At 39.7% G+C, this 21,260-nt stretch overlaps 1 protein-coding gene across 1 annotated transcript in view; it reads left to right on the top strand.

Moving 5' to 3' along the window:
* The first annotated feature begins 20,661 nt into the window (after window positions 1-20,661).
* Window positions 20,662-21,260, top strand: part of Taf4b (TAF4b RNA polymerase II, TATA box binding protein (TBP)-associated factor, 105kDa) — a 110,817-nt gene continuing 110,218 nt past the window's right edge. Inside the window, 2 exon segments of the mRNA XM_013014811.1 lie at window positions 20,662-20,832; window positions 21,119-21,240. Of these exon segments, the coding sequence (XP_012870265.1) occupies window positions 20,662-20,832; window positions 21,119-21,240 (293 nt within the window).

The following is a 21,260-nucleotide window of genomic DNA, read 5'->3' as shown; positions in this document are numbered from 1 at the left end:
GAAGACATGAGTAGCCATATTCATAAAATACACTATATGTTAAAATCAATAAGAAGAGACAAAGAAGGTTACCACATATTAATAAAGGGAGTGGTCCATGAAGAAGAAATTACAGTGATCAATATATATGCATCATATGATGGAGCCCCTAAGTATATTAAATGCTATTAGTCTTACAAAACCTGATGGACACCAACACAATAATAACGAGAGACTTAACATCCCACTCTCACCATAGGATAGGACAACCAAACAAAAGATCAACAAAAAAGCCTCTGAGTTAAATGACACCATAGCTCAAATGGACTTAATAGACATCTATAGGGTATTTTTTCCAACAACCACACAACAACTGGAAATACATATTTTTCAGCAGCCCATGGGACCTGCTCCAAAATAGAACATATTCTAGGACATTCAACAAGCTCGAGTAAAAATAGAATTGAGGTAACTCCCTGTATCCTACCTGATTAAAACGGGATTAAACTTCAACTCAACAGAAAAAGATACTACAGAAAACATTCAAACACATGAAGAATGAACAACACACTTGTCAATAACTGTTGAATAACAGGTGGTCACTCAAAAAATAAAAGAATAAATTGGAAAATTCCTAAAATCCAAGGAAAATGAAAATGTATCATACTACAACCTCTGGAATACAGCAAGAGCAATGTTGAGAGGAAATTTCATATCTCTGAGTTCCTACATAAAGAATACAGAAACTTTTCAAGTAAATAACCTCATGATGCAAATAAAGCCTCTAGAAAACTAGGGACAAACTAAACGCAAGATAAGTAGATTGAGAGATATAATAGAGATTAGGGCAGAAATCAATGAATTAGTGACATAGAACCAACAAAACAAAAAGCTAGTTCTTTGAAAAAAACAAGATTGACAGCCTTCTAGCAAGGTTGATTTAAAAAAAAGAAGAGATTCAAATCAACAAAATTAGAGATGACAAAACATGACAACAACCATCCCAGAAATCAAAAATATTTGAGGAACTGCTTTCAAAACATATACTCAAATAACATGAAAAATTGGGCAGAAAAAGGATAAATTCCTAGAGATATATAAGCTGTCTAAGCTGGACCAAGAAGATACAAACCACTTAAACAGATATATAACAAGCAATGAGACTGAGAAAGCAATAAAGAGTCTTCCATCAAGGAAAAGTCCAGGTCCTGATAGATTCACAGCTGAATTACCCAAGACCTTTAAAGATGAATGAACACCAGTACCCCTCAAACTTTCCCATGAAATAGAAATGGAAAGGTCAATACCAGACACATTTTATGATGCCAGCTTATACCCATCCCCAGACCAGGTAGAGACCCAACAATAAAAAAGAACTATAGATCAATTTCTTTGACAAGCATAAATGTAAAGTTCCTTAATAAAATGCTTGCTAATAGAATTCAACAGCTAATAAAAAATTATAAACTATGATCAAGTGGGTTTTATCCTAGAGATGAAAAGCTGGTTTAACATACATAAAGCAATAAATGTAATATACCACATTAACAGAGCTAAAGAAAAGAATCATACAGTCTTCTCAATAGATGCATAAAAAGCCTTTGACAGAAGCATTTGACAAACCCTCTGTTCATGTTAAAAGCTCTGGAGAAGCTAGGAATAGAAGGAACACACCTCAACATAATTAAAGCTATTTATGACAGACCAACAGCCAACACCATACTTAATGGTAAAAAAAAGCTAAAACCATTTCCTATAAAATCAGGAACAAGGCATGATTGTCCAACTTTCTACTCCTTTTCAATATAATACTGGAATTCATAGTCTGAGAAATAAGGCAAGAGGACAAAAAGGGTTCATATAGGAAAATAAGTCCTTATTTGCAAATGACATGATCTTTTATCTCAAGGACCTGAGAGATTTGATCCTGAAGCTCCTAGAGCTGATCAGCAAGTTTGGTAAAGTAGCAGGATACAAAATCAACCCACAAAAATCAGTAGCTTTTCTGTATATTAACAATGTACAGTCAGAGAGGACAATCTGGGAAACAATCCTGGGGCTGGGAATGTGACTTAGTGGTAAAGTGCGAGCCTAGCATGCATGAAGCCCTGGGTTTGGTTCTTCAGTACCACATGAACAGAAAAACTGGAAGGAGCACTATGGCTCAAGTGGTAGAGTGCTAGCCTTGAGCACAGAGAGACTCAGGGACAGTGTCTAGGCCCTGAGTTCAAGAATGCCACAGGACAGGCAAAATTTAAAAAAAAAAAAGGAAACAATCCTGTTTACAATAACCTCAAAAAAGAAAAAGAAAAAAAAATGAAATATTTAAGACTAAACCCAGCCAAGGGAACAAAAGACTTGTACAGTGAAAACTAAATATCTGAAGACAGAAATTGAAAATGACATCAGGAAATAGAAAGACCTCCCATGTTCAACGTTAGGTAGAATTAATATTGCAAAAATGTCCATACTGGGGCTGGGAAGGTGGCTCAGTGGTAGAGTGATTGCCTTACATACATGAGGCCCTGGGTTTGATTCCTCAGCACCCCATAAGCAGAAAAGGCCAGAAATGGCACTGTGGCTCAAGAGATAGAGCACTAACCTTGAACTGAAGAGCTGAGGGACAGTACCCAGGCCCAGAGTTCAAGCCCCACAACCAATAAAAATGTCCATATTGCCCAAGTCAATTTACAAGTCCAACACAATCCCTATCAAAATCCCAAAGATGTTCTTACCAAGCTAGAGAAAACAACTCCACAGTTGTATGAAACAACAAAAGACCTCAAATTGCCAAAGCTATTTTAGGTAAGAAAAGCAATGATGGTGGTAACACAATTCCAGATTTCAAAAAAAAGATTGGTAGTGATACAGAAACAGGCCAGAAGATCAATGTAACAGAGGAGGCCCAGAAATACTGCTATACACTTACAGTTATTTGATATTTGACAAGGAAACCAAAAATATATTTTTGAAAAAAAGTAGCTTCTTCAATAATTGGTGTTGGGAAAACTGGACAGCCATTTGTAGGAAACTAAAAGTGGATCCATGTCTGTCACTTTGTAACAATATCAACTCAAAATGGATCAAAGACCTCAATGTCAGATCTGAAACTACCACCATTTGGAGTAGGAGAAATAGTAGACCTTCTAGGCACAGGCAGGGACTTTTTGAAAAGAGTCTTAGGGGCACCACAAATAGGAGAGAGGCTTGAAAATGGGGTTATATGAATCTGAAAAGTTTCTGCACAAAAAAGGACATTGTTACTAAACTAGAAAGACAGCCAACAGACAAAATCTTTACCAGCTAACCATTGGACAAGGGCCTATCCAAAATGTGCAAGGGGCTCATGAAACAAACTCTCTCTAAAACTAATAAACACCTCAATAAATGGGCAAAGGAGCTAATGAGAGACTTCTCAGAAGAATAAGAATGGCCAGTAAACACATGAGGAAGTGGTTATCATCTGTGGCCATAAAGAAAATACAAATCAAAACAACAGTGAGATTCCATCTCATCCCAGTTAGATTGGCCAACATCAAGAATTCAAACAATAACTAATGCTGGTGCATCTGTAGGGATAAAAGAACCCTATTGCTCTGCTAGAAATGTAAGCTACTACAACTGCTTTGGATGGTGGTTTAGACACTCCTCAAAAAACTAAACAGAAGAACCCTATGATAAAGCCATACGAATCTTGGGCAAACACTTAGAACATTACAACTTAAAATACAATAAATATACTTGCACATCCATGTCCATTGTTGCACTATTTACAATAGCCACCTTATAGAAACAGCCCAGACACCCTACAATGGATGAGTGGATTAAAACAACAATAACAAAAAACATGTGGTACATATACACGATGGAACATTACTCATCACTTAGAAAGAATAATATTATTTGCAGGGAAATGGATAGACCTAGAACAAAGTGAGGTAAAGCAAGCTCAGAGAAACAAATGATGCATATTTTCTCTCACATGTGGAAGTTATATCTAGAATCCAACTAGATATGATAACTTATACAGGGTTGTATGCAGTTACACATAAATTGACTAAAGGAGAATACACTTAGGGGAGGAACCCAAAGGTATAACTACTCTGAACATCTAAAGTACTATTTATCAAAACAGGAAACTGAAACTTTTTTTTTTACAGGGCAGGCAAAATGGAACACAGGCATGAGAAAAGAAAGGCGAATAAATTCATCATTGTATTCAATATGCATTATGTAAAAAATGAACTATGTAACTCATGAGCAAAGATGGGAGGGAGAAACTGGGGAAAAGCAAAGGAAGGACTGACATTGTCCAATAAACCTTGTACTCATTACCTGACTTACAGAATTGTAACCACTTTGCACAACTTCTTAATAATAACAAAAATGTGTTCATATTTCAAAAATAAGCAATGCTAAAATAGGCCAGAAGTATGGCTCTGGTAGTAGAGCAGGAAGCACAAGTTTCTGACTTAAATTCACAATACTACCAAAAAAAGAAAAACAAAAAAAGAAGAAGAAAATAGAAAAGTCCAACATGGGGAGAAAAGGAAGACTAATCACCAGTGTACTTACTCAGGGTAGAAATCAACTTCCTAACCTCATTGGACCTTACTGAACATTATAGTCATGGGCAAATACTACATGGTCAATGAGTACAAACACGGAAAGTGTACTCAGGCTATGATTAAATAAAAGGGAATACTTCTAGGAAAGGAGAAGTATGTTGTTATGCAACATGATATAACCTTGGGAAATCTGAGGGTGCAATAATTAGGAGTGACATTCCTATTCATCCCTGATTGAAAGATTCTGTGCAGACACCAGAAATAAGTAACATATGGTCCTTGTCCTAAAGAGGTCATAGTAACAAATAAAGAGATTTATTATTATGAGTTGTATGAAGTCTGAAAAGTCTGCTTCCTTCCCAGTCTGTGAATTTAACATGGGATATGCTGCTTATGGTTTCTGAACAACTTAATTAAATCTTCCCCAGTCAATGTGGCACTCAACAATATACACACACACACACACACACACACACACACACACACATATACTTATATTTATATTTTTTTGGGGGGTTCCGGTCATGGGGCCTGAACTCTGAGCCTGGGCACTGTCCCTCAGCTCTTCAGCTTAAGGCTAGTGCTCTACCACTTGAGCCACAGCACCACTTCCGGCTTTTTTCTTTTTGCTTATCTGGTTGCTGAGGAATCAAACCCAGGGCCTCAGGCATGCAAGGCAAGCGCTCTACCACTGAGCCAACTTCCCAGCCCCTCCATTGATTATTTCATTTGCTTAATTTTTCCACTGAATTCTTGATCTCTTTCTGACTGACTTATAACAGCTTTTTGTATATTTGAATATTTATCTTTTTCTTATATGTAGGAAGGTAGTGATACCTACTATAATGAATGAAATAGATGTTTATTTCTCAGTACTAAATCATTCTTCAGAGAGAGCAATCCTCCAGTCAAAAGTAAAAAATCTGAAGATTTTACTCTCAAGATATTTGTTTCTTTGCCATAAGCAGTCAGATTTGGAAAGTGTTCAAAAGATAAATTATTATATTAAAAAATACTAAATGCTAGGCACTGGTGGCTTATGCCTGTAATCCTAGCTACAAAGAAGTCTGATAGCTAAGGATCAAGGTTTGCAGCCAGCCTGGGCAAGAAAGTCCATGAGACTTTTACCTCAATTAACCACCAAAAAGCCAGAAGAACTGCAGCTCAAGTGGTAGAGTTTCAGCCTTGAGAGAAAAAATAAGGGGCAGTCCCCAGGCCCTGAGTTCAAACCCCAGTACCAGCAAAAACAAACATATATACATGAAAAATGTAAAAGAATACTAAATAAACTAAGGAGAGAAGAGAATTTTTCTCAACACGCTAAAGGACAATTTCGAAGACTAAAAGACTAATTCAGTGATGAAAAACTGGAAGTTTTCTCTATGAAATTAAGGATGTTTGATTTTATAATTTTTTTCAACATAATATTTGAAGTTCTAGCCTAAGCAATTATGGGGAGGAGATTCAAAGTGGAAATTAAATAGTAAAATTATTTCTACATTGCTAATCCAGAAAAGAAATTAAGAAAACAATATTTTTTCATCACAATGAATACAATATGTTGGAACAAACTTAACCAAGGAAGCAAAAGACATGTATACACTGAAAAGTAAAAAAGGTTGCTACTGTTAAAGACACAAAAGAAAAAGATTTGTGTGGTTCATAGATGGAAACAACATTGTTAAGACCTGAGTACTTCTCAAAGCTAGCCATGCATTCATTGTCATTCCTATTAAAATCCCAACAATTTTTGTCAGAAATCGAAAACTATCATACTCTGAAAATTAAAAAAAATGTTTATTGTGTTTTCTTATTTCTCTGAACTACTGCTTCTCCTGCTAAAATGTGAATACACATATCTAGAGATGTGTGTGTGTGTATGTGTGTGTGTGTGAAAACACTGTACAGAGGGGTTACAATTACATGGGCAAAGTAATGAGTACGTTTCTTATCAAGCATTGTTGCCTCCTCTGTTGTTTCCCCTTCCCATATCTTCCCATAGCCCTCCTTCCCCCCCTGCTTCTCCTCCCCATCTAGAGATTTTTTTTTTAATGCAGATTCTGCCTCTGGGTAAAATGCAAACATCTTTTCTGTCAAACTCCTCAGTGATTCCTAAGGTATACTACTATAGTGAGGAACTTGCTAGATCTCTTTAGCTTAGTGCTGGAGAGAAATACACATATAACCACCATTTTTCCCTGTTGAATTGCAATGGTTTGAATGTGGATAGGATCCCCAACATCTGTGTAATTAGAGGCTTAGTCCTTAGGGTGGTGATATTGAGATCTGTTGTAGACATGTAAGAGATCAATTCTAAGCCAAGGTTCTGAGGTTGCTGAGGATGTGCCCTTAAAGGGGACTATGGGATCTGAGTCTTGGGTTTTTGTTGTTCTTGGCTCATTAAGTGAGGAGTTTGCTATGCCACTTACTTCCTGTCACTGCCATCTGATGCCTTTGCCAGACACCTAAGGGATGATCTTGGACTGAAATTTCCTGTTTATAAAATAATTATCTCAGGTATTTTCTTTTCTTTTTTGGGGGGGGGGTCCGGTTGTGGGGCCTGAACTCTGGGCCTGGGCGCTGTCAGCTCTTCAGCTCAAGGTTAGCACTCTACCACTTGAGCCACAGCGCCACTTCCGGCTTTTTTCTTTTTGCTTATGTGGTGCTGAGGAATCGAACCCAGGGCCTCAGGCATGCAAGGCAAGCGCTCTACCACTGAGCCAACTTCCCAGCCCCTCAGGTATTTTCTTATAGTAATAGAAATCTAACTAATACAGTGACCTTGACCTGCATATACATATTTTTGTCTCATTTCCTACCACTTCTCTCTGTCCTCCCTCAGGTAGACCACACTAGCTGAGAAACAGAGAACTCCCTGCTCTTACACTAATCACGCTTCTGCCTTGGGGAGCTTGAACTGTATCCTCTACTGATTCAGCCCCATATTGACGTGACTTCCTCTAGTTGCTGCACAAATGTCACTTTATGAGAGACTTTCTTTGACTAATATTTCTAGAACACACATCCCTTCATACCTAATGACACCTAAACTATGTGTCTGCAAAATATGTATTTGTCTGTATTCACTTAGAGTTCCTCCCTTTAGAATTGTGAGTTCTGTGTTATTTTATTCATTGGCATAGGATGAGTGCCCAGAACAGTGTCTAGCACAATGCAGATATTTAATAGTCAAGGAATAACAGGACCCATTTAAAATTATAAAATAAAAAAATCAGATACTGGTATTTTCTTTCTTTCTTCCTTCCTTTCTTTTTTTCTTCTTTTTTTTGTTGGGGTTTGAACTCTGGGCTTGGGCGCTGTCCCTCAGCTCTTCAGCTCAAGGTGAGCTCCTATCGCTTGAGCCACAGAGCCTCTTCTGGTTTTCTAGTGGTTTATTGGAGATAAGAGTCTCAAGGATATTTCTGCCTGGGCTGGCTTTGAACTGTGATTCTCAGATCTCAGCCTCCTGAGTAGCTAGGATTACAGACATGAGCCACCGGCATCTGGCTAGATACTGGTATTTTCATTCTTCTTACATAAAATATATATGAAATGACTTGCTATGATTTATTTTAACTTGTAGTATAATGCCATATTAATTGATAATGAAGAAAAATAAGAAAGGGATTTTGAAAAGTTCTCCAAATGATGTATTTATTCATCAGCTATTCTGTTTTGGTAATATGTATCATCATGGGTGTGATCATTAACAAAAAGTTTGCCTTACCATGCTTAGAATTCAGGAACCATTCAAGAATACCTAACTTGGGGTTGGGAAGGTCGCTCAGTGGTAGAGTGCTTGCCTTGCATGACTGAGGCCCTGGGTTCGATTCCTCAGCACCACATAAGCAAAAAGAAAAAAGCTGGAAGTGGCACTGTGGCTCAAGTGGTAGCTAGCCTTGAGCTGAAGAGCTGAGGGACAGTGCCCAGGCCCAGAATTCAGGCCCCACGACCAGACCCCCCCACAAAAAAAGAATACCTAACTTGGGTAATTGGATTTTGCTGTTTGTATTGTGTTTTAACTATGCCCATTTCAATTGAGAGCTTTTGGTTCTAAGAAACCAGGATTTGTTCAAATGACCTCAAGCAAAGATACAAAGAAACAAAAACTCCTATGGGGAAATATGAAACTTAAAATAATAGCTTTTTTTTCCTAGTAGGAACAGGCAGACCCAGAAATGTCAGCATAAGACCTTTTGGATCTTAACAATATTATTGAAGCAAAAATGGGATCAGTCACTTTCTGTATTATCTTTTCTGCTCTTCCCTCATTACCGTTTCACTTTCTTTCTTTTCTTTAACCTGCTGCTTATGGAAATTCTTAGGTTCTTTTTTCCTTACAACTTTCTTGTGTGTATGCATGATGGGCTCTCTACCTCTCACTAAGTTATAGTTATGTAGTTTCACCTTCTATAGTTGATGTCCCTTCTCTTTCCAAGGTTTCTAGTTCTACAATGTGCTTAGAGCAGCTGGTAATTGTTTATATCAGCGTATTGTAGTCACAATGGCTATCCTAGAGCAAGCTTCCTGTTGCTGGTCCAGTTAGCAGAGGCCAGCAGAATAGGTTCACTTGGGTATGCCCTTAGCATCAGAAAAGTAGTTCTCTTGCAAAAGACTGGGATAGACAGACATCAGTGATGAGTCACACACACACATGCTTCCTCTTTCTGAGACTTTTCCTCTCTTTTTCATTGAGTTCTGAAAATTTCTCACAAATGACTTCAGGAGTTCTACCCCAAAATGCTTATCCTCACATTTGGTTAGAGGTTGGACTCCTGTACGTGTGTGTGTCTCTCTCTCTTTTTTTTCTGGTCCTGAGGCTTGAACTCTGGGCCTGGGCACTGCCCCTGAGCTCCTTTTGCTCAAGGCTAGCAGTCTACCACTCCAGCCACAGCCCTACTTCAGGCTTTTTCTGTGATTTAATTGGAGGAGAGTATCACAGACTTTTCTGCACCGGCTGGCTTCTAACTGTGATCTTCAAATCTCAACCTCCTTAGTAGCTAGGATTCCAGGTATAAGCCACTGGCGCCTGGTGGAGCCCTGTGTCTTGATAACTCTTTCCTATGATCTGCCGGATAGCATATAGCAATTGTTTTATTATAGTATCTGAAAGGATCCTTCAGGATCCTCCCAGGGGACCACGCAGAGGCAGGCAGGCACAGGATAAACATTATTATAAGGATGGTTAGAGGGGCCATATCTCCCCAGGAGAGGGAGCACGTGGCACCTGCCCCTATCCAAATCACCAGTCCATCTCGGGGAAGTGAGGTAAAATGCATACATGGGTGGGTCTGGGCGGAGAGAGGGAGTGGCCAGTTGTAGGGAGGGAATTTCAGGGTAGGGAGCACCTCAGTTCTGGATGGAGCTGAGGACCAAAGGTGGGGATAATACTAACAGTATCGCCAAATGGGGTATAAGCTTCTCAGGCCCAGGTCTGAACATAACAATGCAGCCTTGCTAATAAGTCTTCAGATTAAAATTTTCCTCTGCAAATAACTACTTACCATAGCATATCAAGATAAATGTGAAGAAAATTAAGATTAAACTCTAAGGTGACACAGACCTTCACCAAGGAACTTTGAATCTACTGGAAAGACAAATATAATATGTGTTAGGAAAAAAATAGAAATTCAATAGGGTTATTTGTTGGGAGAGAATGAAAGAAGCTTTCGTAGCAAACTCTTCCCTCTATGGTCAGTGCAGGGAGAGGCGTAGCCTGAAGAAATGTCAAGCAGTGGCCACACTTTGACAGGATTTCTATGCCATGGCAGGATTGTCTTAGTCTATTTTTAGCTGCTAAAATTGAATAGTACAGAGTGGGTCCTTTATTACTGAAAAAAATTGATTCAATTCCTGAGGCTAGAAGTTCAAAGTCAAGCAGCCAAATCTAGTGAGACCTTTCTTTTTGGTGAGAACTTTTTTTTTTTTTTTGTCGGTCATGGGGCTTGAACTCTGGGCCTGGGCGCTGTCCCTCAGCTCTTCAGCTCAAGGAGAGCGCTCTACCACTTGAGCTACAGCGCCACTTCCGGTTTTCTAGTGGTTTATTGGAGATAGGAGTCTCACGGTCTTTCCTGCCCAGGCTGGCTTTGAACCTCGATTCTCAGATCTCAGCCTCCTGAGAAGCTAGGATTACAGGCGTGAGCCACTGGCGTCCGGCTGGTGAGAACTTTTGTGGAGTCTTAAGTGCTCTAAGACAGAGACAACTTGCTTTTCTAAAACAAAACAAATATCTCTTGATAACCTGGTAATCTCTAAATGAGTTGATTTACTCCTGTGTATGTAGTCCTTTTGTCCAAACTCTCTTTAAGGGTCCTACCTTGTCCTGTTTCCTAATACTTCACTGTGAAGGTTACATTTCAATCTGAGTTTTAATGAGGACATGCAAACCATAGCAAAAATTTGACTCTTAAAGGACTGGTGACTCAAAATGGTGACTCATTCTTATAATCTTAGATCCTTAAGAATCTGAGATCTGAAGCCAGGTGCTGGTGGCTCACACCTGTAATCCTAACTACTCAGAAGGCTGAGATCTAAGGATCACGGTTCAAAGCCAGTCCGGGCAAGGAAAGTCCGGAAGACTCTTATCTCCAATAAACCACTCACAAAACAGCAAATGGTGCTGTGGCTCAAGTGGTAGAGTGTTTACCTTGAGCTGACGAGCTGAGGCACAGAGCCCAGGCCCAGAGTTCAAGCTCCACAACTGACAAAAAACAAAGAAAAGAAAAAGAAAAAGAATCTGAGATCTGAGAATTGAGGTTCAGAGCCAGTATGGGCAGACTCTTACCTCCAATTAAGCAGCAAAAAGCTGGAAATGGAGGCATAGCTCAAGTGGTAGAAGTCAGCCATGAACAAAAAAGTCCAGTGTGTGAGAAAGGCCTGGAGTTCAAACACCACATATATAAGGATTAGCTGAGAAAGATACAGAAGCTTTCATCCATGGATGAAGCATCCATCTTTTGTGTTATAGAAGTAAACAGGAGACAAACCATTTTAGGAATTATTATATCAAGAACAAGAGTAGAAAGCAAAATATTGCTATATTTGTCTGGAATTATGTTATTACAAAGTATGACACATGATTTACATTTACATTTACATTCGGTCAATCAACAAACATTAAGCAGCTACTATGGTTCAGGTCCTCTGTTCCAGGCTATAGAGCTATGAAAGTGCAAGGGAAGCTGGGTGCCAGTGGCTCATGCCTGTAATCCTAGGGACTCAGGAGGCTGAGATCTGCTGATTAGGTCTGAAACTAGCCCAAGCAGGAAAGTCGGTAAGACTTTTATCTCCAATTAACCACCAACAAAAGCTGGAAGTGGCACTGTGGTTCAAGTGGTAGAGTGCTAGCCTTGGCAAAAAAGCTTAGGGATGCTAAGTAGGCCTTGAGTTCAAACCCCCAGAACTGGCACACAAAAGGTAAACAGGTGAAAAGTTTCTTGCATTCATGAAAATTATTCTAGAAGAGAAAAAACAGAAATGTTATTATTCTGTCAGTATTAATCTTGGCTTGGTGAGTAACTAACTCCCTTGGGTGCGTTCACCTCCTTCAGCAACCTCTTTACTTCTGTAGTTCCCATTACTGGCTTCTTTTCTAGGTAACTGCTGACTGCTGGGCTTGGTATGGATTATCCTCTCTTTAGAGTACCTTTTCTTCCTCATATGTAACATCCAGTCTCAACACTTGCAGTGTGATCTCTACTGTGCCAGTAAGTGCAAGAGTAAAGGTAATATAAAACCTATGTTGGATTTCACTTTCAAGTTTCATTTGATCTTTCTTGAACTTGAACTCTTGATCTTTCATATCAGAGCTGCCTCACCTCCAAACTCCCCATCACTATGAACTAAATCACTCACTGTCTGCCCAGATTCTTACAGTAGAAATGGGAAAGACAATCTTAGCACTTCACTTACTCCTCACCTTTATTCAGTCTACAGGTATGGTCCAAATATACCTATAAAAGATAGGGGTGCAGCTGAGTGGCAGGGTTTGCTTCACATACTAGAGTCCCTGGGTTCAACTCTCAGTGTATAAACATACACACACACACACACACACACACACACACACTCACACACACACACACAACCTCATATTTTCCCATATTCTTTTTTTTTTGGGGGGTCCGGTCATGGGGCCTGAACTCTGGGCCTGGGCGCTGTCCCTCAGCTCTTCAGCTCAAGGCTAGCGCTCTACCACTTTAGCCACAGCGCCACTTCTGGCTTTTTTTCTTTTTGCTTATGTGGTGCTGGGGAATTGAACCCATGGCCTCATGCATGCAAGGCAAGCACTCTACCACTGAGCCACCTTCCCAGCCCTTTTCCCATATTCTTTACTTCTGCTATTATATTTTAAATCATCCAAGTAAGTGTTATTGGCTTACTTTCTTCCCACAAGTTCATTGCCCATATAATAATAAGAATAAGGAAAATCTTTTAGGAGTGTATTTAATACAGAAAATATTGAACCAGGCACCAGTGGCACATGCATATAATCTTAGCTACTTACATCAAATAGAACAAAGGAATACTACTGAGGATGTAGCTCAATTGTAGAATACATCCTTACTGTATAAAATAGCTAAGCACAGCCCAAAGACGAAAACAATAAAAAGAAGTGATCAAATTTAGCACAAACAATAGTATGACGAACTTATACAATATGACTTCTACTTTAATGTAAGATATAAACCTGAATTTGTTTGTGAGGAAGCAAGAGACAAATCCAAACTACAAAATGAGTAGACTGTTCTCTTCACCAACACCAATGTCATGAAAAAGGAGGTCTGAGGGCTTTACACACACACTACATGCACACATTCTTTACACAGACATGCATGCGTGCCAACAATTGGAACTGAAAGTTGCAAGTAGTATTTTTTAATTAATTAATTATTGTAAAGGTGATGCATAGAAGGTTACAGTTACATAAGTAATGAGTACATTTCTTTTTTTCTTTTTTTTTTTTTGTCAGTCGTGGGGCTTGAAGTCTGGGCCTGAGTGCTGTCCCTGTGCTCTTCAGCTCAAGGCTAGCGCTCTACTGCTTGAGCCACAGCACCACTTCCGGTTTTCTCATGGTTTATTGGAGATAAGAGTTTCACAGACTTTCCTGCCTGGGCTGGCTTTGAGCCCTGATCCTCAGATCTCAGGCTCCTGAGTAGCTAGGATTACAGGCGTGAGCCACTGGCTCCCGGCACAACCCTTCTCCAAGTTACAAATTATTTTAAAATAAAAGTTGAGAGTTGTAAATAAATCTGGGTTCTGTTTCAATTATTTCATTTTGTATGTTTGTTTGTAGTTGTTGTTTTGCACATTACATGGCATTTGAGTCCCTCTCTTCCTGACCGTGAACCTGTCTATCACTCTCTTTCACCGCATTTTTCACTAATTGTACATGCAAATAATTACTTGTTATTGGTTGATAACTATTAGATACAAAATGATAATTATGAAGATATCTGAGAAATGTGTAATCATACCAGTAACATGATTTGAATGTTAAAGCATGGAAAATTGTTTTGGTAATGTTAAGTTGTACATTGTACACAAAATTATTCATACATTTCACAGTCACAAGGATGATAAAATTAGAAAGTAATATACAAAAAATAATAATCCAGTCAGAATAACAAATAGATAAAAACTAGAAATGGTTTTTCTTTTAGCCTTCTTTTAATAAGAAACAAAGTAATCCAAGGTCAAAAAATGCTGATAATTTCAATATTGGTATGTGACCAAACATTTGAATAAGAACTTTTGATTATAGATTAGAGAACAGAATGGAGGAGGAGGGCTAGAGCCGTGGGGCAGCCCTGATAGGGTAATCCAAGTCAGCACTCTTAGATTTGAATCAAGAAGAGTGACAAAGGGCTAAGAGGGATTCTTTTGTTGAAAGTATTAACAAATCTAATAACTGAGTGATTTGGTGTTGAAGGGATCTCCTATTGATTCCTCATTTTGCATCTCGGGTAACTGAATAAAGGTTGATCTGGCAGTGATACAGGAATCTTAGGATAGAAAAACAAATATGAAAATGAGACAATAAGAATAGTTCTGATAGCACTTGCCTTGAGCTGAAGAGCTCAGGGACAGTGCCCAGGCCCAGAGTTCAAGCCCCACGACCAAAAACATAGTTCTGAATTTGTGGGACATCCAAGTAGTGAGAATTGGCAAATGTGTACATATAGCTGAGAATGAAAAATGATGCTGGTAGTTTATACCTATAATCCTAGCTATTCAAGAAACTAAGATCTGGGGCTGGGAAGGTGGCTCAGTGGTAGCGCTTGCCTTGCATGCATGAGGCCTGGGTTCGATTCCTCAGCACCACATAAGCAAAAAGAAAAAAGCCGCGAGTGGCGCTGTGGCTCAAATGGTAGAGGGCTAGCCTTGAGCTGAAGAACTGAGGGACAGCGCCCAGGCCCAGAGTTCAGGCCCCATGACCGGACCCAAAAAAAAAAAAAAAAAGAAAAAAGAAACTAAGATCTGAGGACTTCTGTTTGAAGCCAGTTTGGGCAGGAAAGTCTTTGGGCAGGAGACTCTTATCTCCAAAGAAGAGATAAGTTTTTGAGGGCTACGTTTGAGCAAAAAAGCTCAGGGACGGTGCCTAGGCCCTGAGTTCAAGCCCTCGACCAGACACAAATAAAAGGCTGAGATATGATGGGAATGTGGCTTAGTGGTAGAGTGCTTGCCTAGCATGCATGAAGCCCTGGGTTCAATTCCTCAGTACGATATAAACAGAAAAAGCCAGAAGTAGTGCTGTGGCTCAAGTGGTAGAGCAGTAGCCTTGAGCAAATGAAGCTCAAGGACAGTGCCAGGCCTTGAGTCAAGCCCCAGGACTGGCAGAAAAAAAAATGCTGAGATATGAGGATCCCAGTTCAAAGCCAGCCCAGCAAAAAATCCAACAGAAACGTGAGAAGTGGGGGTAAGGTAGAGCTCAAGTGGTAGAGCGCCAGCCTAGAGGAAACAAAGAAAAAAGAAAAAAAAAAGCCAAGGAAGAGTATGAGGCCCAGAGTTTAAGCATTGATAGTACAAAAGGAGAAAAAAGGATTAGAGGAAGAAGTCAAAGGTAATAGAAGTCATAAACTTGTAGAGATTAAGTCCTGCAAGTGAATGTGATTGCCTAAGGAAACTATGGACTGAGAAAAGAAAGCAGCAATGCTTATTAAGCCCCTATTATTTAATGAAGAGTTGAGGGAAGGCCCTAAGGATAAGATAAAACAAGGCAAAATTTTTATCTGTGTGGAACCAATCTAGAAGTTGGGCATAGGATAAGAGCCAGACAAGCATTATTGGTCACATATTGACTATGTATTCACTTCTCTCACATGGTCTTGAAATTTCACAATTCAGCAGGAGATGATAGACAAGCAAATCACTCAAATATCTCAATACCTTAAGTGGTATGCAAAGAGTAATGGGAGATAAAAGAGATTTCAAATTAATACGCAGGAGCCAAGATAGGTTAGTAACTTTGAAGGTCAAATAGGAATTAGCCAGGTATAAAATGTATGCGAATGGGAGTTTTCCAAGGAAAGTAACATAATGCATACAAGGCATGAAGTTTGATGAGCTTGGGACATTTGGAAAATTACTATAGTTAACTACCATACCAAATAGAAGGTACTCCTGGGAACATGGCAGAATGAGGTTTCCTGGACAATTTAGCAAGTGCCAGATGATAATGAATTTTGTATGCCTTGCCACTGTTTTGTACCCTGTGTTAAAACGTGGTAACTGGGAGAGTTACATACATAGATTTGAGTTTTAGGAAATATAATGAATATATGAAATATAAATAGAAATATAATGAATTACCTAGGTTGCATGGGAGGGAAAAGCATTAAAAGAGAATATGTAAAAATAAATAAATAAGAAAAAGTAACAGAAAAAACAGAGAAGAGAATCTGTGCAAGTTCCCACCCTCGAAAATACCCATTTATCTCTGGTCTGTGGCCAACAATTCTGCCTCCCCTTCCATTGCATAAATAATTATCTCTTATCCAAGTCCTCTCACTTGTACACTAGATTCCAGCCCTTTTGGCCCTCAAGGCCATGCCTTCTAAAATATCTCCCTTCTTCATTCCTTTATCAGTAGTTTTCCCTCCCTACTGGATCACTGCCATCAGCATGCAAGCATATTGTTACCATAGGAAAATCACTTTCTTGACTAGTCTTCCTACCCTACTGCCCTCATCTCTGTACTCTACTTTGCAATAAAACTTCAAGGTCTTGAAACCCTTTCCTCCTATTCTTTCTTGCATATGTCCTAATCAGATACACACCTCCACATTCCAGAGCCCTCTGTTGTCAAGATTACCAGGGACCTACATTGTGTTGTGGTATCTAACAGATACTCTCTAGTCCGTGTGTGTGTGTGTGTGTGTGTGTGTGTGTGTGTGTGTGTGAGAGAGAGAGAGAGAGAGAGAGAGAGAGACAGACAGACAGACAGACAGACAGAGACAGAGATAGAGACAGAGAATTGACAGAGAATTGAGACAGTGAGTGCTGGGGCTTGAACTTGGGGCCTAGGTACTGTCTCTTACCTTTTACTCTCAAGGCTGGTGCTCTACCATTTGAGCCACAAAAGGGAGTTTCATGGACTTTTCCAAGCCAGGGCCAGGTGACCTCAGTCCTCAGATCTCAGTCTCTAGAGAAGCTATGATAACAGGTTTGAACCACTTGTCTAGTCTTCTGGTCCTCTTGTGATTATACCCATCAACTCCATTTGATATAGTCCATCACTTTCTTTTACTAATTTCTTGACTTTCAGGACTCCATAGCCTATTGATTTTCCTTTTACTAAGCGAGATTATTTCATCATCTTTTATTTCTGGTACTTCTGATCAACCTGATTCATTTTCTGAAGGCATTATGGAACTTGGGAATTCAAAAAGACAGTAAGAATAATTTATATTGTTTACCTAATAACTCTCCCTTTAGCCTTTGGTTTTAGTCAAGTTAAACTGTGTTCGTGTGTGCCAAAGTTAAATATTACAAATACTTGTTTTGCATTTGTTCAGTTTTATTTCATTATCTGATTTGAGGAGCACTATATTTGAACATACAAATGCTTTTCAAAATCTTCAAGTTTATCAATATTATAAATCAGATTATTATCCTTGTCCTTCATTTTATGTTTTCATTATATATTGATATAAAATATATTGTTTCCCAATGTCCTGTTTCAGTTTTTTCCCCCAAGCTTGCTTGCTTCTTTCCTCTCTCTTCCCTCTCTCCTTCTCTTCCTTCCTTCTCTCTCTCTTTTTTTTTGTGCTCTTGCTTAGCTTTTTTCCTCTTGAGGCTGGCTGGTGCTTTACCACTAGAGCTACACCTCCACTTCCAGCTTTTTTTTTTTATTGGTTAGTAAGAGATAACCGTCTCTAGGATCTAACTGTCCTGGCTGGCTTTGAACCTCGATCCTCCCATTTCAGCTTTGTAGTGAGGAGAGGTGTGAGCCATCTGTGCATGCTCACTCAGTTTTTATAGGAAGGAAATGTAAACATAGTTATTGCTAGATACAAAAATCAGGATAATAAATATCTACTGTTGTGTAAGGAGGACTATATTAAGAAAGCTGTACAAAGGTACCTTGAAAAAAAGGTACCTAGTATTACCTTAATGAAGGCTCTGCAATTTGATTGGAGTTAATTGCATATCTAAAACAGTTTAAACTGAGTTTGGATCTAATGGAAATTTAGAAAAATCTTAAAACAAACTTTGAGACTTCACCCATAAGTTTGTATTGGATCATACAGAACTATATGGAGAGAGGAAAACTCAGGCTCAACCATTTATTGCTAGTGAACAGCAGATTAAAAATTCACATTCACTACACGATTTTACTTTGCTGCAAATGTTGTATGGCTCCATTCAAATCATTCCCTCAGCAAATATTTATTAAATACCTTTGATGCTTAAGGCATTTGCTCAAGATAGTGTGAGATCTATGATGAATAAAATATTTGTACAATCATAGAAAGAGATGTACTTTGGCAAATTACAAACTGGGTTGAAACCAGTTTCTTGGATAAATTACTGTTTTAACTGCAGTGCTTTTTATGTTTGTTTCAATTTTTTTCAAATGAATTTTTTAGTCAAATGAAGCAATTAGTCATTCATTTAGTTATTTTTTTAAAGACAGGAAATTCAACTCTTAGTAACCAGCATAACTGAGGTGTTCAATAAATTTCCTTTCCTTCCCTTTGATGAATTTTCCACAAGAGATAGGTAAATTATAAAAGGAGGAAGCTGTGATTGAATTGGGTCATGAGTTTTGTTTGGTCTTAATTCTGAAACAGTCTTGCTATTGTAGCACTAACTGACCTTGAACTCTTGATGTTTCTGGCTCTACCTCACAAGTCTTGGATTAGTGACATTTGCCAGCCTTCTAACCCAGCTCCAGGAGCTGGATTTTGATTTGTACTGGGTAAGAGGTAGAAGGCTGACTGGAAATGATGTGTGGAGACATCTCTAGAGTTTGTGAATGTGGTGCTTCTCAGGGGGGAGAAAACTATCTATAAATGTCAGGTTACCTGTTGTCCTAATGCATTAGGCTGTAATAACAATTCTACAAACTTGGGCTGGGAAGGTGGCTCAGTGGTAGAGCGCTTGTCTTGCATGCATCAGGCACTGGCTTCGATTCTTCAGCTCCACATAAGCAAAAAAGAAAAAAAGCCAGAAGTGGCACTGTGGCTCAAGTGGTAGAGCGCTAGCCTTGAGCTGAAGAGCTGAGGGACAGTGCCCAGGCCCAGAGTTCAGGCCCCACGACTGGACCCAAAATAAATAAATAAATTCTACAAACTGAGTAATTTGTAAAGCACAAAAGTTATTTCTCAACACTTTGAGAAACTGTGAAGTCTAAGATAAAGTCAGATTTGGTGTCTAAAATTAAGAATTTATTAGATTATGTTTCTTCATTTTAATTTTTTGTTTTTGGCGGTCCTGGGGCTTGAACTCTGGGCCTGGGTGCTGTCCCTCAGCTCTTCAGCTCAAGGAGAGCGATGTACCACTTGAGCACAGCATCACTTCTGGTTTTCTAGTGGTTTATTATAGATAAAGGGTCTCATGGACTTTCCTTGCCCGGGGTTGGCTTTGAACCATGATCCTCAGATCTCAGCCTCCTGAGTAGCTAGGTTTACAGAGGTGAGCCACTGATGCCCTGCTCTTCATAGTTATTTTAAATGATAAAAGGGGTAAGGGCTCTTCTTAAAGCCTATTCTAGTAAATTGTTGTATTCATTATTAGTAACATTAAGTTCTGGGGACAGTGTCATTATGTAGCTTAGCCTGGCCTCAAGTAATCTATCCTAGGTGCTGTGTTAGAGGCCTGTTCCATCATGCCTGACCTTTTTAAACTGCCAAATAATAATCATACATTCACCGGTCACAATATGATGCTTTCATATATATACACATTTGTGGGATGATAAAGTTATGTTTATTTACTTATTTGGCAGTACTGAGGTTTGAACTCAAGTTCTTGGCGCTTGTTAGTCAAGCACTCTACCACTTGAGCCACATCCCTTCAATTCATGCTGAGTCACCTCACATATTTATCATTTTTGTGCTGGGTGTGGGAATCTCTCCCCCCCCCCCCACTTACTAATTCCAGTAAAATACAAGTTAAAGTTAACATTCTGGGAAGTACCTTCACACCATAGCACCACCCCTGCCAGCTTGTAGAAGTCCCTTCAATATAGTTACTTCCTACAAGCATATAATCTTTGGACAATGGTCTGAAATCAAGGCATCTTGTCTGACTAGATCAGGAAGGGGCATGTTTTTCCACATGCCAAAAACTTTTCAGCTATTTGCCCTTAAGATCTAAGTGCTACTGGCTCTCTCGTCAGGGAACTAAAAACAAAATAAAACAACAACAACAACAACATCAAAACCCACCAAAGATCTTAGTGCTAGGCATTGAGATTTGAGTGCCAAAAGACACTGTCTTAATCTCTCAGGAAATAGACCCGTAAACAATTAACACATGTTTTAAAGGTGATAGGGTCACAAAAATACAGCAAAGAAAACAAATCACGTTTCAGATCTTAGGTAGTTTAATGCTAGAAGGCACTTAAGACAGAATTACACACCATGCTAGTTTCACAGCACCAGTCGCTATGACACTGTCCTTAATGAATGACATCTTCCAAATCAGTTACTTTCTCTTAAAAGAAGCAGCCCAAGAAAGGGTAGCTCGGGCTCTTTTCAGGACCGCCCTAAGGGGGATCCCCGGGACAGGGGCGTCTCGCAGCGCAGTGAATCCCCGCCCTCTTCAGCCCCCAGAGCACGTGATAGGATTTTGGCACTTTGCCACTCCCAGGCCCGGATTCTAGGGAAGATTCTAACGTTCTCCTGGGCCGTCTTCCGTGACGTCACGAGCGCGATTCCTCTCAGTGGCCAATCCAAAGGCTAGATTCTGGGGAAAGCCCCGGGCGGCGGCGGCGAAAGCCAGAGCGCGTGCGCGCGAGGTCTCCGCGTGGCTATATAAACATGGCTGGCCGGGGCTCGTAGCGGGGGGCCGGACGCCACGGGCTGGGGTGTTTCTGAGGTGCTGCGGGGTTTGTCGTTTGGAAGTTTCTGGCGGTGGGGAAAGGAGGCGTTCGGAGTGAGGTTCCGGAGGTGGGGAGTGAAGTGACGCCCTTCGGCGAGCTGCGCGTCCGGGTCCGCCGCAGTCGGGACCGCAGGCAGAGGCGCACGTGTGAGCGCCGCTGAGGGA

Source organism: Dipodomys ordii, unplaced genomic scaffold (genome assembly GCF_000151885.1).
Source record: "Dipodomys ordii isolate 6190 unplaced genomic scaffold, Dord_2.0 Scaffold25, whole genome shotgun sequence".
Taxonomy (NCBI): domain Eukaryota; kingdom Metazoa; phylum Chordata; class Mammalia; order Rodentia; family Heteromyidae; genus Dipodomys; species Dipodomys ordii.
The sequence above is the reverse complement of the archived record's forward strand: the minus strand, read 5'-3'. Positions and strand labels throughout refer to the sequence as shown.